The 14867-nt window shown below is 35.8% G+C and overlaps 1 protein-coding gene across 3 annotated transcripts in view; it reads left to right on the top strand.

The window, feature by feature from the left end:
• The window catches only part of FYTTD1 (forty-two-three domain containing 1), a gene marked incomplete at both ends in the record, with an annotated part of 31216 nt that extends 19082 nt beyond the window's left edge, over nucleotides 1-12134 (top strand). Inside the window, 6 exons of one of the 3 annotated variants that reach the window (XM_079704632.1) lie at nucleotides 303-415; nucleotides 2356-2452; nucleotides 2852-2913; nucleotides 4425-4499; nucleotides 10242-10368; nucleotides 12036-12134. In XM_079704632.1, the coding sequence (XP_079560758.1) occupies nucleotides 303-415; nucleotides 2356-2452; nucleotides 2852-2913; nucleotides 4425-4499; nucleotides 10242-10368; nucleotides 12036-12134 (573 nt within the window). The remainder of the gene's footprint in view (nucleotides 1-302; nucleotides 416-2355; nucleotides 2453-2851; nucleotides 2914-4424; nucleotides 4500-10241; nucleotides 10369-12035) is intronic. The other 2 variants (XM_079704634.1, XM_079704633.1) reach the window with 2 other exon arrangements.
• Nucleotides 12135-14867: the final 2733 nt, after the last annotated feature.

Genomic DNA, 14867 nt, shown 5'->3' with positions numbered 1-14867 from the left:
CTTGAGCTCCAGAGCCATGTTTCCTCATCACCTATGCACCCCTCAGAATACCTCAAACTGAACATAACCAAAATAGAAAAAAATTCATTCTTCTGTTTGAATTCTTCTTTTGTTGCAAGTATTTTAAGTATAATGTAGTTATCTTTTTCGTCGCTTAGACAGGAAATATTCATGTTGTTTTAGCACAACCTGTACATCTAAGCAGTGGTCAGTCCCTGTCCATTCTGCCTCAGAAATGTTTATTGTAGTAGGGTATAGAGCAAAAAGCAATCTAATTAACATAGTTTCTTGCTTTCTGAAAGAATATAGAGCGATATTTTCCAGCGTTAAAAAGGAAGGCAAACCTTCTGAGACAAAATGAAGTACAGAGAAAACCAGTTGCAGCTCTCAAGAGACCTAACCAGTTAAATAGAAAGTAAGTACTCAAATATATGACAGTGTTATGTTATACATCATAAATAAAGATGGACTTCTTGCACTGAGAGTTTGCAGTGATGTTTATAGGTATCTGGTCATTTTCAAGACAGATATTTGGGATGTCTGTTTGAAAATCCAATATGGAAGTATTCAGTAATAACTTCCTTATCTCTTAGAACCAGTGTTATTGATGAATTTAACTGATTGTAAACGTTTTAAAAAAGCATAACTCTGGGTCTTTCTGTTTCTTGACATATAGAGTAAAATTGCAAAAGGTGATCATTTTGGTAAAAACACATCTTCCAGGGACTTCCCTGGTGGCACAGTGGTTGGGAGTCTGCCTGCCGGTGCAGGGGATGTGGGTTTGAGCCCTGGTCCGGGAAGATCCCACATGCCATGGAACAGCTGAGCCTGTGTTCTACCACAATGAGAAGCCCACCCGTAGCAATGAAGACCCAATGCAGACAAAAATAAGTAAATAAAATGAATAAATTAAAAAAAAAAATCTTCCAGAATTATTCAAAATTGAGAATTCTGAAAGCTGAATTTGTTATATAGTCTCAATGGCTCTTAATAAAACAGTGTATGTTATTTGTGGGAAAAGCAAACCTGAAAGAATTTTGCATTAATGCTTCGTAAGCTGAAATTATTTTTCTATTAATTTAAAAAAGATATAACAGGGCTTCCCTGGTGGCTCAGTGGTTAAGACTCCACGCTGTCAATGCAGGGGACCCGGGTTTGATCCCTGGTCAGGGAACTAGATCCCATATGCATGCCACAACTCAGAGTTTGCATGCCACAACTAAAGAGCCCGCCTGCTGCAAATAAGGAGCCCACCTGCCCAACTAAGACCCGGCACAACCAAATAAATAAATTTTAAAAAAAAGTATAACAAAACTTAAAAATTGTGGCCTATCGTTATGGTATTCTGTTCTCTGTAAGGATAGAGTAGTTGACAGGCTGCGAAGTTTTCTTATTATTTCAGTTTCAAATGCCTTTTATTCATCTTTTATGGAAGATAATTCAAAGCAAAAAAACCCTGAAATGAAGCTTTTGTATAAGTGGAATGGCTACAATTGCAGCTTTATTCAACTATCATCTCTTTTTCTTTTGGGAATCATTTCAGAGTACTTTTTTGGAAAAGGAAAACTTCTCAAATAAGAGCTTGTCAATTACATGAACCATTAATGAGCCCATGTTAATTGGGCTGGCAGGGAAATTTTGCATTTGAGCCTCTATAAGATTGGAGGTAAGATTAGGTGACCTGTTAAACATTTATTTATAAAATTAAGTAGACAGAAATGAAAATTTGTTTTCTCATGTTTTACCAGCTTTCTATAAAAACTAGAAAGGAATTGGTGAAAGTCAAGTCAAACATATAATTAAGATTACAATGTTCTAAGCAGGAGAGAGCAAACAGTAGAATAGTGTAAGTTTCTGTGTGATTTATATTAATATATGAAGGTTTCTGAGTGAAGGAGAGAAAATTGGAGAAGATGTTATATTTCAAGATTTTCTCTTCATTTTTGGTTTTCAGCGGTTTGACCATGATGTGCCTAGGTGTGCTTTTCTTTGTACTAATCCTTTTAATAAATCTGTACATTTATGTCTTTTACCACATTTAGAAAGTAGCATTAAAAATGTTATTTCAGTGTCTTCAGAAGAGACCTTATATGTCAGAATATTAGACAGTTGAATATTTGTAAGATAAATTAGGTCAGAGTTAACCACATTGTTATGTAGTCTGCTACAGAGGGAGGTATTTGTAAATCAGATCTCAATAGCTTCATGTAAACAAGGGTATAATTCAGAGTCTTTGTGTTTAGTGTACCTCAGATTTTCATCCTATGAATTTAAATATTTTTGCTTATCTTTTCAAGGTGTTTGAAAGTTGTTAAGTGGCCCACACTATTCATGGTGTACATGTTTTTGTTGCAGAAATAACATTCCAGCCAATTTTACCAGGAGTGGAAATAAATTAAGTCATCAGAAAGACACTCGTCAGGCAACTTTTCTTTTCAGGAGAGGCCTGAAGGTATAAAAAACCCTTGGTAGTGTTTTCTTTTTACCCAAACGATCCTGAACATCCACCTTTAGTAATCCTCAATCATAGACATGGCCCATGATTGAGGTAGGGTTTGGGTTTAGAATATGGAGAACATGACATTAGATTAATTCCTTTTTTTTTTTCTATTTTATTTTGTTGTCCTCAGTGCCAGTGTCATAAGAATTTAACATGTTATTTAGGAATAAACTTGTTTTTACTACTTGTTCTGATACAGGAACCTGAACAAAGAGGTGTTGTCAGAATAGGCACATGCCCCTCTCCTGCATTCACACACCACACTGGGTTATAAAGTTACAGAGCAGGGTAGCTCTTTGGATTCAAATCCTCTGCTTTCTATGGGATCTACTGCTTTTTTTTTCCCTTCAGGTTCAGGCCCAGTTGAACTCAGAACAACTGCTAGACGATGTAGTAGCAAAGAGAACTCGTCAGTAAGTTTCAATTTGTTTTTCAAGATGTCATTTCAAAACTCCCAGAATAGTAGTGACCCAAATTACTTTGTACCCCAATCGAAAAGAAATTAAATGAGACCCAAAGTGAATTAACCATTGAGCCTGAAATAAATAAATCCTATGTTGTTTTTTCCCCAAAAACCTTTTTCATTTTCACATGTCAGTGTTATAAGTTTTAGCACCAAATACATTACTCTGTATTTTAATTTTTTTCTTGCCTGTATATTCCTTTTTAATGAAACAGCTCTTTATTTTTTTATAACTACTTTCATACAAATGAACCAATTCAGGGAATAAATAGAAGAAAATCCAGTAGCGCTTTTAGAAAATTTATAGATTTTTAAAAACAATAGGCTGTTTTCTTTTCACATATTATTTTTTTCTCCTTACCCCATGAAGGTTTTTTTCAAGAATGTATTTTTGTCTGTTAGAATTGCACTCCCCAAGTGTGAGTTGTATTACTCCATCAATATGATCAGGTCTTAAAATTAAATCATTTAAAATTATGGCTACTTCTGTGAAAACAAAGCATATAAAACATGATCATGGTCCAGATATGATGCCATCTATAATGGGCATGATTTTGAGCAATTGACGTGTCAGAAAGGCAACTATTTGAACTTGACGCTGGCAATATTCCTTTGCACAGGAGTCAGGCATTGGAAACCAAAAGGAAGGAAATAATGATCATGACCCATTTGCTTCTGCAATAAACAGTATTTACATAATTGTAATAATGTAAATGCGGCTTATTTGTTTTGAACTTTAAGAATCAATCCATAGAGCAAAGCACAAAATACTTAATTTGGTAACAGTGTGATATAAATGTCTGATTTTGACCAACGTAAATATAAAAGTAAACATAAAAAGTGAGAGGTACAAAATGGGTGAAGAGGTGGAGGGAAGGAATTAGAGATGCTACTGTCCTTTTATACAAAGTGGGTAGGGGATAATGTCAAGAGACACTACTAAAAAAAGAGATTTTAGTATATTTAAAGTTGTAATGGAGGTAAAATAGTGATATAGCCATCAAAACATTTAGAGGTAGGAAGAGAAACTAGAGGATAGTGTAATGAGCCGAATCCTTACCATAGCAAGATAGTATTACACATGCATTTTGTTTAGTGAACTGGAGGTAACTAACTAGCAAGCAGGAAAAACAGGAAAGGTTAAAAGTGCTGCCTCTGGGGAGCAGAAAGGGAGAATAGTGGGGTAAAGGACTGTTGTTTCTTATTAGAAGCCTTTCTGTATTATTTGATTTTTTTATGTGCATATATTTGTTACACTGAAAAATATTTAATAAATTCAGGTGTCTAGTTCTTAACACCCAGGATGCTGATTAATTATATCATGGTGGGGTCCAGGTGTCTGTATTTCCTAAAAAACTAAGAAAAAGTAATGGCTACTTTAAAATGTATGTTTTAATGTGGAATACACTATAGGATTCATAAGCTGTCATTTTAATGAAATTTTTGGTTTTTTGAAACTAGGTGGCGGACTTCTACTACAAATGGAGGAATTTTGACTGTATCCATTGATAATCCAGGAGCAGTGCAGTGCCCAGTGTAAGTCTTTTTTTTATTTTGCAAAAATTATAACTTCTCTGTATAAGATAATAGAAAAATATTTGACTTCTCTTCAGAGTATGATGTTCACGTTAGGATAAACTGAGACAAGGATAAAAGTAATACTTGTGGTATAAAGTGGAAATAGTATAATACAAAATTAAAGGTAGGGGATTCCCTAGTGGTCCAGAGGTTAGGGCTCAGCAGGCGCTTTCACTGCTGAGGCCCAGGTTCAATCCTTGTTGGGTGGAGAACTAAGATCCCTCAAGCTACACAGCATGGCCCCCCAAAAAACAAAAAAATCAAAAATAAAGTTAAAAGTAAAAGCTCCCTGATTCCTGGTTCTACAGCTCCGAAGTAACCACTTTTAACAATTTCATATATTTATTTTAAAAATTGGTGCCCATATAACATACTATGTACATCTATTTCTTGTGTATAATCATAAATGAGATAATACCATGCATACTTGCTCCCTTCTCCCCCTCCCCCCAGTATGCTTTGGACTTCTTTACTTTTCATTACATACAGATCTACCTTCTATTTAAAGGCTTCATAATGTATTATTTTATCTAGATGACCTTAATTTAGTTAACCATTCCGTTATATGTATTGCATTATAAACTTTCTAGGTTGAAGCCGGAAGTGATGTTGCCTAGGGGATGGGGGGTGAACTGAACCCCGATTTGACAGGCAAGATGTGAGACTTAAAGCACAGGGCCGGAGGTCAAGGATGCATTTCAAGAAAGTTCTAAAACCGTATCATCAAATTCAACCTGATAGTTGACCTAGCCATAGACCACACCATAACTGGCACTCTTAAATTTTTCCCATCAAAAAGTATCAGGAATGAAAATCTAAGCTCTATACTTAAAATTTAAAGAAAGTCCTGTATCAGCCAGTAGTCTAGCAGATTGGCTAGTTTCTTGGAAATTCATGCAGACTTACTCAAGCTTCTAACACAGCAGAGGAAAATATCTCTGTGCTGATATTTTTCACATTATGTTTGTAGCCCATTAGTAGGTTATGAAATCAGTTCTGTGAGATGTGATGAATATATTGTAAAAAGAAAATAAAATAATAAAATTTTTTTTCAACTTTCTAGGTTTATGGAGTTTTGTTTTTAACTATCTAGCCATTTTAATGATTGAAATGAAAACCTAGGATGATTCTCTAAGATTTCAGAGGTTGCTTTATTTTAGTAGAAGATCAAGACTTGGAAATCACCAATCCTTCCAAATTGTTAAAAAGTTTGTAGTTCTACTTACAGAGGTATTCTGTGAGCGATTTATAAATTTTAGTCTCTAGATTAGTCAGTCAAGAACCAAGTATTTTTTTGAATTCAGCAAGGTTGCAGGATACAAGATTTATATACAGAAATCTGTTGTGTTTCTATACATTATAATGAAAAGCAGAAAGAGAAAGTTAAAGAAAAAAAAAATCCCATTTAAAATTGCATTTAGGGCTTCCCTGGTGGCGCAGTGGTTGAGAGTCCGCCTGCCGATGCAGGGGACACGGGTTCGTGCCCTGGTCTGGGAGGATCCCACATGCCGTGGGGCGGCTAGGCCCATGAGCCATGACTGCTGAGCCTGTGCGTCTGGAGCCTATGCTCCGCAACGGGAGAGGCCACAACAGTGAGAGTCCCGCATACCGCAAAAAAAAAAAAAAAATTGCATTTGAAAAATACCTAGAAATAAACTTAACCAAGGAGGTGAAGGACCTATATGCTGAAAACTGTAAAACGTTGATGAAGGAAATTGAAGATTATTCAAAGAAATAGAAAGATAATCCCATGCTCTCAGATTGGAAGAATTAATATTATTAAAATGACCATATTACCGAAAGCAATCTAGAGGTTTAATGCAATCCCTATCAAAATACCCAGGACATTTTTCACAAAACTAAAACAAACAATCTTAAAATTCATATGGGACCCCAAAAGACCCCAAATTACCAAAGCAACTGCTGAGGAAAAAAGAACAAAGCTGGAGGTATGAGCCTACCAGACTTCAGACTATACTACAATACTACGGTAGCCAAAACCGCATGATACTGGCACAAAAAAGGACACATAGATCAATGGATCAGAATAGAAATAAAAGCCATGTACCTATGGTCCATTAATCTATGACAAAGGAGGTAAGAATGTACAATGGAGAAAAGACAGTCTCTTCAACAAGTGGTGCTAGGAAAACTGGACAGCCACATGTAAAACAATGAAGTTAGAACATTCCCTCACACCATATACAAAAATAAACTCATAATGGTCTAAAGACCTAAATGTAAGACACGAAACAATAAAACTCCTAGAAGAGAAAAAAGGCGAAGCACCCTGACATAAATCATAGCAGTATTTTCTTGGATCAGTCTCCGAAGCCAAAAGAAATAAGAACAAAAGTAAACAAATGGGACCTAATTAAACTGAAAAGCTTTTGCACAGCAAAGGAAACCATAAACAAGACGAAAAGACAACCCTCAGAATGGGAGAAAATACTTGCAAATGAAGCAACTGACAAAGGATTAATGTCCAAAATATACAAGCAGCTCATGCACCTCAATATCAAAAAAACAGCCCAATCCAAAAATGGCCAGAAGACCTAAATAGACATTTCTCCAAAGAAAATACACAGATTGCCAACAAACACATGAAAGGATGCTCAAGATCACTAATCATTAGAGAAATGCAAATCAAAACTACAATGAGGTATCACTTCACACCAGTCAGAATGACCATCATCAAAAAATCTACAAACAATAAATGCTGGAGAGGATGTGGAGAAAAGGGAACACTCTTGCACTGTTGGTGGGAATGTAAATTGTTAACAGCCACTATGGAGAACAGTATGGCAGTTCCTTAAAAAACTAAAAATAGAACTACCATATGACCCAGCAATCCCACTGCTGGGCATATACCCTGAGAAAACCATAATTCAAAAAGAGTCATGTACCACGATGTTCATTGCAGCTCTATTTACAATAACCAGGACATGGAAGCCACCTAAGTGTCCATCGACAGATGAATGGATAAAGAAGATGTGGCACATACATACAATGGAATATTACTCAGCCATAAAAAGAAACGAAATTGAGTTATTTGTAGTGAGGTGGTTGGACCTAGAGACTGTCATACAGACTGACGTAAGTCAGAAAGAGAAAAACAAATACTGTGTGCTAACACATATATATGGAATCTTAAAAAAGTGGTTCTGAAGAACCTAGGGGCAGGACAGGAATAAAGATGCAGACCTAGAGAATGGACTGGAGAACATGGGGAGGGGGAAGGGTAAGCTGGGATTAAGTGAGAGAGTGGCATGGATATATATACACTACCAAATGTAAAATAGATGGCTAGTGGGAAGCAGCCGCATAGCACAGGGAGATCAGCTCGGTGCTTTGTGTCCACCTAGAGGGGTGGGATAGGGAGGCTGGGAGGGAGACGCAAGACGGAGGAGATAAGGGGATATATGTATATGTATAGCTGATTCACTTTGTTATAACGCAGAAACTAACACACCATTGTAAAGCAATTATACTCCAATAAAGATGTTAAAAAAAAAAAACTCATAATGGTCTAAAGACCTAAATGTAAGACATGAAACAATAAAACTCCTAGAAGAGAAAAAAGGGAAAACACCCTGACATAAATCATAGCAGTATTTTCTTGGATCAGTCTTCCAAGCCCAAAGAAATAAGAACAAAAATAAACAAATGGGACCTAGTTTAACTTAAAAGCTTTTGCACAGCAAAGGAAGCCATCAACAAAATCAAGACAACCTACAGAATGCAAGAAAATATTTGCAAATGATGTGACTGACAACAGGTTAATATACAAAATATACAAACAGTTCATACAACTCAATATCAAGAAAACAAATAATCCAATCAAAAGGTGGGCAGATGGGCTTCCCTGGTGGCGCAGTGGTTGGGAGTCCGCCTGCCGATGCGGGGGACGCGGGTTCGTGCCCCGGTCTGGGAGGATCCCACGTGCCGCGGAGCGGCTGGGCCCGTGGGCTATGGCCGCTGAGCCTGTGCTCCGGAGCCTGTGCTCCGCAAGGGGAGAGGCCGCAGCAGTGAGAGGCCCGCCTACCGCAAAAAAAAAAAAAAAAAAAAAAAAAAAAGGTGGGCGGAAGACCTGAGTAGACATTTTTCCAAAGAAGACATACAGATGGCTAACAGGCACATGAAAAGATGCTCAACAGTGCTAATTGTTAGAGAAATGCAAATCAGAACTACAATGAGGTATCACTTCACCTGTCAGAATGGCTGTCATCAAAAAGTCTACAAATAACAAATGTCGGAGAGGATGTGGAGAAAAGGAAACCGTTGTGATACTGTTGGTGAGAATGTAAATTGGTGCATCCACTGTGGAAAACAGTATAGAGGTTTCTTAAAAACTAAAAATAGGGACTTCCCTGGTGGGCCAGTGGTTAAGAACCTGCCTTCCAATGCAGGGGACGTGGGTTTGATCCCTGGTCAGGGAACTAAGATCCCACATGCTGTGGGGCAACTAAGCCCAAGCACACTGCAACTACTGAGCACACGAGCCACGACTAGAGAGCCCGTGTGCCGCAACTAGAAAGCCCACCCACTCTGGAGCCCATGCACCACAACTAAAGAGAGAAACCCGCACACTGCAACAAAAGATCCCGTGTGCCGTGGTGAAGATCCCTCATGCTGCAACTAAGACCCGATGCAGCCAAAAATAAAATAAATTTAAAAAAAAACTAAACTAAAAATAGAACTACAATATCCAGCAGTTCCACTCCTGAGTAGGTAGCTGGAGAAAACGAAAACACTAAATCAAAAAGATATGTGCAGGGCTTCCCTGGTGGCGCAGTGGTTGAGAGTCTGCCTGCCGATGCAGGGGACATGGGTTCGTGCCCCGGTCTGGGAGGATCCCACATGCCGCGGAGCGACTGGGCCCGTGAGCCATGGCCGCTGAGCCTGCGTGTCTGGAGCCTGTGCTCCTCAACGGGAGAGGCCACAACAGTGAGAGGCCCGCGTACCACAAAAAAAAAAAAAAAAAAAAAGATGTGCATCCCAATGTTCATAACAGCACTATTTACAGTAGTCAAGACATGAATGGATAAAGAAGATGTGTGTATATATATGTGTGTGTACATGTATGTGTGCATATGTGTATACATGTATACATACATATATGTATGTATACATGTGTACAGTGGAATATTAGCCATAAAAAAGAATGAAATGCTGTTATTTGCAGCAACCTGGATGGACCTAGAGAATGTTATGCTTAGTGAAATAAGTCAGAGAAAGACAAATACTATATGATATCACTTATATGTGGAATCTATTATAAAAAATAATACAAATGAATGTATATACAATGCAGAAACAGACTCAAAAGGGGAGAGAGAAGGGAGAAGGAAAAAATCAGGCGTTTGGGATTAATGTACAAATTACTATATATAAAATAGATAAGCAATGAGGGTTTACTGTGTAGCACAGGGAATTATACCCATTATCTTGTAACAACCTATAATGGAATATAATCTGGAAATACTGAATCACTATGCTCTACACCTGAAACTAACACAATATTGTAAATAACTATACTTTAAAAAGAACCAGTTTTGGGTTTTTTTTTTTCTTTTGAGAATGTAAAGTAGCCTTCATACATTTGAACATGTGTACAAGTCAAAATGTCTTATGTACCAAATGATTTATTTTTCTTCTTTTGATTGTTAAACTGGTCTCTTTTTAATTCTTTTCTGGTAGAACTCAGAAACCACGATTGACTCGTACTGCTGTGCCCTCATTCTTGACAAAACGGGAGCAATCTGATGTAAAGAAAGTTCCTAAAGGTGTCCCCCTTCAATTTGACATAAATAGTGTTGGAAAACAGGTAAATTTTTTTCCCCTGTATTTCTCTGGGCTGTTCACTGAAAACATTTTAATTAACAAAACAAATGTTATATAATGAATTAAATAGGATGTCCTAATGTTCCTCAACCCCAGGAAACCACTGGTCTATCTATTTTCTGTTTCTGGATTTGCCTATTTCGGACATTTCATGTGAATGGGATCATATAATATGTGAACTTTTGTGATGGGCTTCTTTCAGTTAGCATAGTGTTTTCATGGTTTATCTATAATGAATATCAGTTTTTGGTTTTTTTTTTTAATTGCTGAATAACATTCCACCATATGGATATACTATGTTTTATTTATCAGTTGATGGACATTTGGATTGTTTCCATTCTTTGTCTATTGTGAATAATGCTCCTCTGAACATTCATGTACATATGCTCACACAAAAACCTGTACATTCACATACATTTGTGTGTTTGTATATGAGTATATGTTTTTATTTCTCCTTGGTAAATACCTAAGAGTGGATTGCTAGTTAATATTGTAATTCTGTGTTTAACCTTTGAGGAAGTACCAGATTGTTTTCTGGAGAAGTAGCTGCAGAACCATTCCTACCAGCATGTAAGAGGGTTCTAAATATTTCCATGTCCTTGCCAACATTTGTTATTATCTGTCGTTTGATTTTAGACATTCAGATGCAGGTGAAGTGGTATATCTCACCATGGTTTTGACAGTTTTTGTATTAACCTTGTATCTTGTAATCTTGCTAAAATTCACTTACTACTTTTAGTAATTTTATAGATTACTTAGGATTTTAGAGTTTCTTTCCAATCTTTAAACCTTTTCTTTTTCTTCTTTATTATAATGGCTAGGACCTTCATTTCTGTGTTGAGAGCATGTTTGCTTGCCTTGTTCCCAGGCTTGAGGAGAAAGCATTAAGTTTTTCACCATTAAGCATGATGTTAGCAGTAGGTTGTTTTTATCAGGCTGAGGAAGTTCCCTTCTATTTTTAATTTGCTGAGAATTTTTATTTGTTGCATTTTGTCAAATTTTTTTTGTGTGTCCATTGACATAAGAATCTTTGGAACTGAAGATAAGAATTTCTGTATGGAAGGAAATTCTACCAAATTTATTTTGCTGATTTTTATTTTATTTTGTCACTTGTTACTTTCCTTTCAGAAATGAAGTATAATTGGGGTGCTTTTTCTGCTATTAATCAAACCAGATTTTGATTTGAATTTGATTTAAGTATTTGTAATGAACTCAGAAATTCAAGAAAATTTGTTTCAGAATATTCACATATCTAAATAACTTTTATCAGAGGCATCACAAGAGTTGGTGGCAGTGTTTGCAGACCCTAAAAATAATTCAGATAGAGAAATCTTTGGGTATATAACTTGTAAGCATTACAGTATATGTGTTTTATATAGTACATAATATTATAATGGTTAGGAGATAGGGTTTCTGAGTCAGTCTCAATTCTAAAGCTACAAGTAGGCAACTTAACTAACTTCTCTAAACTTCACTAAATTCACCTATTTCATATGGTGTTTGTTAGAATTAAAGGAGTTCATACATATAAATATTCAGGAAATGTTAGCTGTTTTTACTATGAATCACCATTATGATCCCATTATTGTTCCAAAGCAAATGTGGCTTACAGTCAAGTTGTTAATTTTTGTTTTGTTTCGTTTTCTCTAGACAGGGATGACTTTGAATGAGCGATTTGGGATCCTGAAGGAACAAAGAGCCACTCTCACTTTCAACAAAGGAGGAAGCCGCTTTGTAACTGTGGGATAGGTCCCATGTCAAAGGGACTTTTGAGTGATGACTCTTTTAAAAATCGAATTCTTTGAAGAGTGCATCACAGAAATTCAAGAAACTTTATTTCAAAATATTCACAAGGCTAAATAATTCTTATTTTTTATTTTTGAAGTTGTTTTTTTTTTAAACATGTATAAACAATGCCCTGAAAGAATAACAGGGACTATACCTATATGTTCTTAAAGATTTCATGGTTGGCCCAGACAGAACAATTCTCTATTTGACTTCTTTGGTTTCTCATGCAGCAGAAAGAAGGCGGAAAGATAGAAATTGATTATTTTTATGATAGTGGTATTTAGGATCTCATCACCTTTGCCCAACTTTTTACACTTTGCCATGGTAAATCTTGGTCTTCAAGATTTGAAGTAGGTCCCTTTGTTGCTGTCACTTATTCTTTAATAGTGTTGATGTAATAAGTGCAATTGACTTTTCTTCATTAGGGATATAAAAAAATTATTAGAATTCCAGTTTGGGGGTTTAAGGTTTATGGGAATATCTGAACTTGGTTCATTTTTCAAATAATATTAGGTTAATCCTCCAGAGTTTAAGGATTAAGTAAATCCTTAATGCTGAACTTTTAACAAGAAATGTGATTCTAGGCATAGGCTCAGTTTAAAATGTTAGTGTTTTTAGTGTTTGAAAGCTATAAATGGGTGTTTACAAGCTTATCTGATAGAGCCTCCTCAGGAAAGTCCAGTGTAAAAATCTGATAACTTGCGTTTAGGAAATGAAGAAAGCATGAGAGGAAGTAGCAGGTGGAAGACAGGTAACTGAGGAGAAAAACTTTAAAACCTAGGTCACAGGTATACTGTTTGGATTTAGTATAGTCTTGAGTCTAGTGTCCACAAAGAATTCTTCAAATGATATTTAGAATAATTATAATTTTAAAATGGATTGAGTCCCTTAGATATTTTGATAGTAAAATTAGCCATAAAGCCCTAGACTTCTTTTTAGAAAAGTTAAACTTTAAGTTTGCTAAATTAAACAGCATACAGCTCTAAAAATAAAAATGTGTATGTCACCAGGTAAAAAGTGCAAAATGATAATAGAGTTACATTATAAACTTGTTTTGTACCTTTGCTTCTGATTTCTTGTATGAAGTCCAGGCATTTATGGTGAGAAGAGGGTTTTCCCCCCCACGCTCTGGAGGGTTAGGAGGAGTTAGTTCGTTGTGCCAAGCTAGTGCTAAACGTCCTTAGATGGTTGTAAATTATAAGTTAGGGTATAATGCCAAAACGCAGCAAAATAGACTACACGTTACAAGTTTGGTCATTTTGAAGCTTAACTTTTTGGTTTGCTATAATGTTGAAACCTCTAAGTAGGTGTTAGTTTCCAAACAGTGTATTATTAGTGTTGATTTTCCCTGTTAAAAAAACACAAAACATTAAGTTATGGCTCCTGCCTGCTTTGCGGTGTATACTAGACTTCATTGTTGTCTCTCATGCTCCTTGGGTTACTTGGTTTATGCTAGCCACGGAAAGCTATCAATAACAGTTTCCTGCTTATACCAAAGAATTAAATCTGATCCTTAATATCTGGTATTTTGCTTGTAAGTCTACTGATAAGGGATTATTGGAAGCCAGTCATACAATTTGAAAGTAAACTGTAGTCTCTCCATAGGCTGAGGACTCATTGCAAAATGTTTTTGCAAGTATGAATGCTTAGATTCGATCTATGAACAATACATTTTAGACTGGTTGAGAATTACTGGTAACTTATTTTGAAGCAAAGGAAAAACAACTGAGCACGAGTTTGCTGTCTTTAGAACAGTTTGTGAAAATATGGTATAAAGATGTTTTCGTTTTCTTGTTATTTTAAATATTATTGTACAGAGCTATTATTAATGCCTTTTTTTAATCTTAAAAATTGCCCCAAATATTGATATTAAGTGTATCAAACAAAGTGTCTTTGGTATATTAAACTTTTGCTCTTCATGCATCTGTAATTCATTTTCTTTTTAAATACAGAATCTTGCCTTTGTTACAGCCAAATTAAAATTCTTGAGTGCTAACATGTTGTATATAAACAAAAGAATATGCTTTTTTGGAGGAAAATTTTCCCTTCTTGGAATGTGGTTATAATTATCCTTTTTCAGTTCTTAAAGCTTTTTTTTGTTTTTTTTGTTTTAACAGGATGCAACTTAAATATCCCTTTGCATCAAGGTGTATCCAAAACATTGATGCAGTGCATCACAAAATGAAAGTTTATATTTAATGAGGAGATGCTTTACACTGTACTTTTTGGCATTTTTTGGAAAAGTTGCATTTAGATTTATTCTGAAGCTGTTCATTTTTAACAAATAAAATATTACAGGTCTCACATGGTTTATTCTTAGCTATAAAGATTGAGTTGTGGTTTTTACATTGTTCTGTTACAAAGAAGTTTGTAATGACTATAATTTTTAGGATTTGAAAAGCTACCTACCAATTAAATTGGTAAATCAATCTAGACTCATATTGACCTCCCACTAACTACCTTTTGACTATTTCATTCATAGCTCCAACAGGAAGTAGCCAGGAGGAGTTAGAATAAAGAATCGAATTTACTTAGAATGCAGTATATTAGGCTGAATGAGCCTTTAGAGATCATCCAGCTTAACCCCTCTTTTTATATCTTGGTTCAGTGAGACCCAACTTTTCAAGACTTGTGTGTGGTAGAGTCACTTTTTAAGCTCAGATCTTTTAATTATCAGTTCATAATAAACTTCCT

The sequence above is a fragment of the Hyperoodon ampullatus genome (assembly GCF_949752795.1).
Source record: "Hyperoodon ampullatus genome assembly, chromosome: 5".
NCBI lineage: Eukaryota > Metazoa > Chordata > Mammalia > Artiodactyla > Ziphiidae > Hyperoodon > Hyperoodon ampullatus.
The sequence above is the reverse complement of the archived record's forward strand: the minus strand, read 5'-3'. Positions and strand labels throughout refer to the sequence as shown.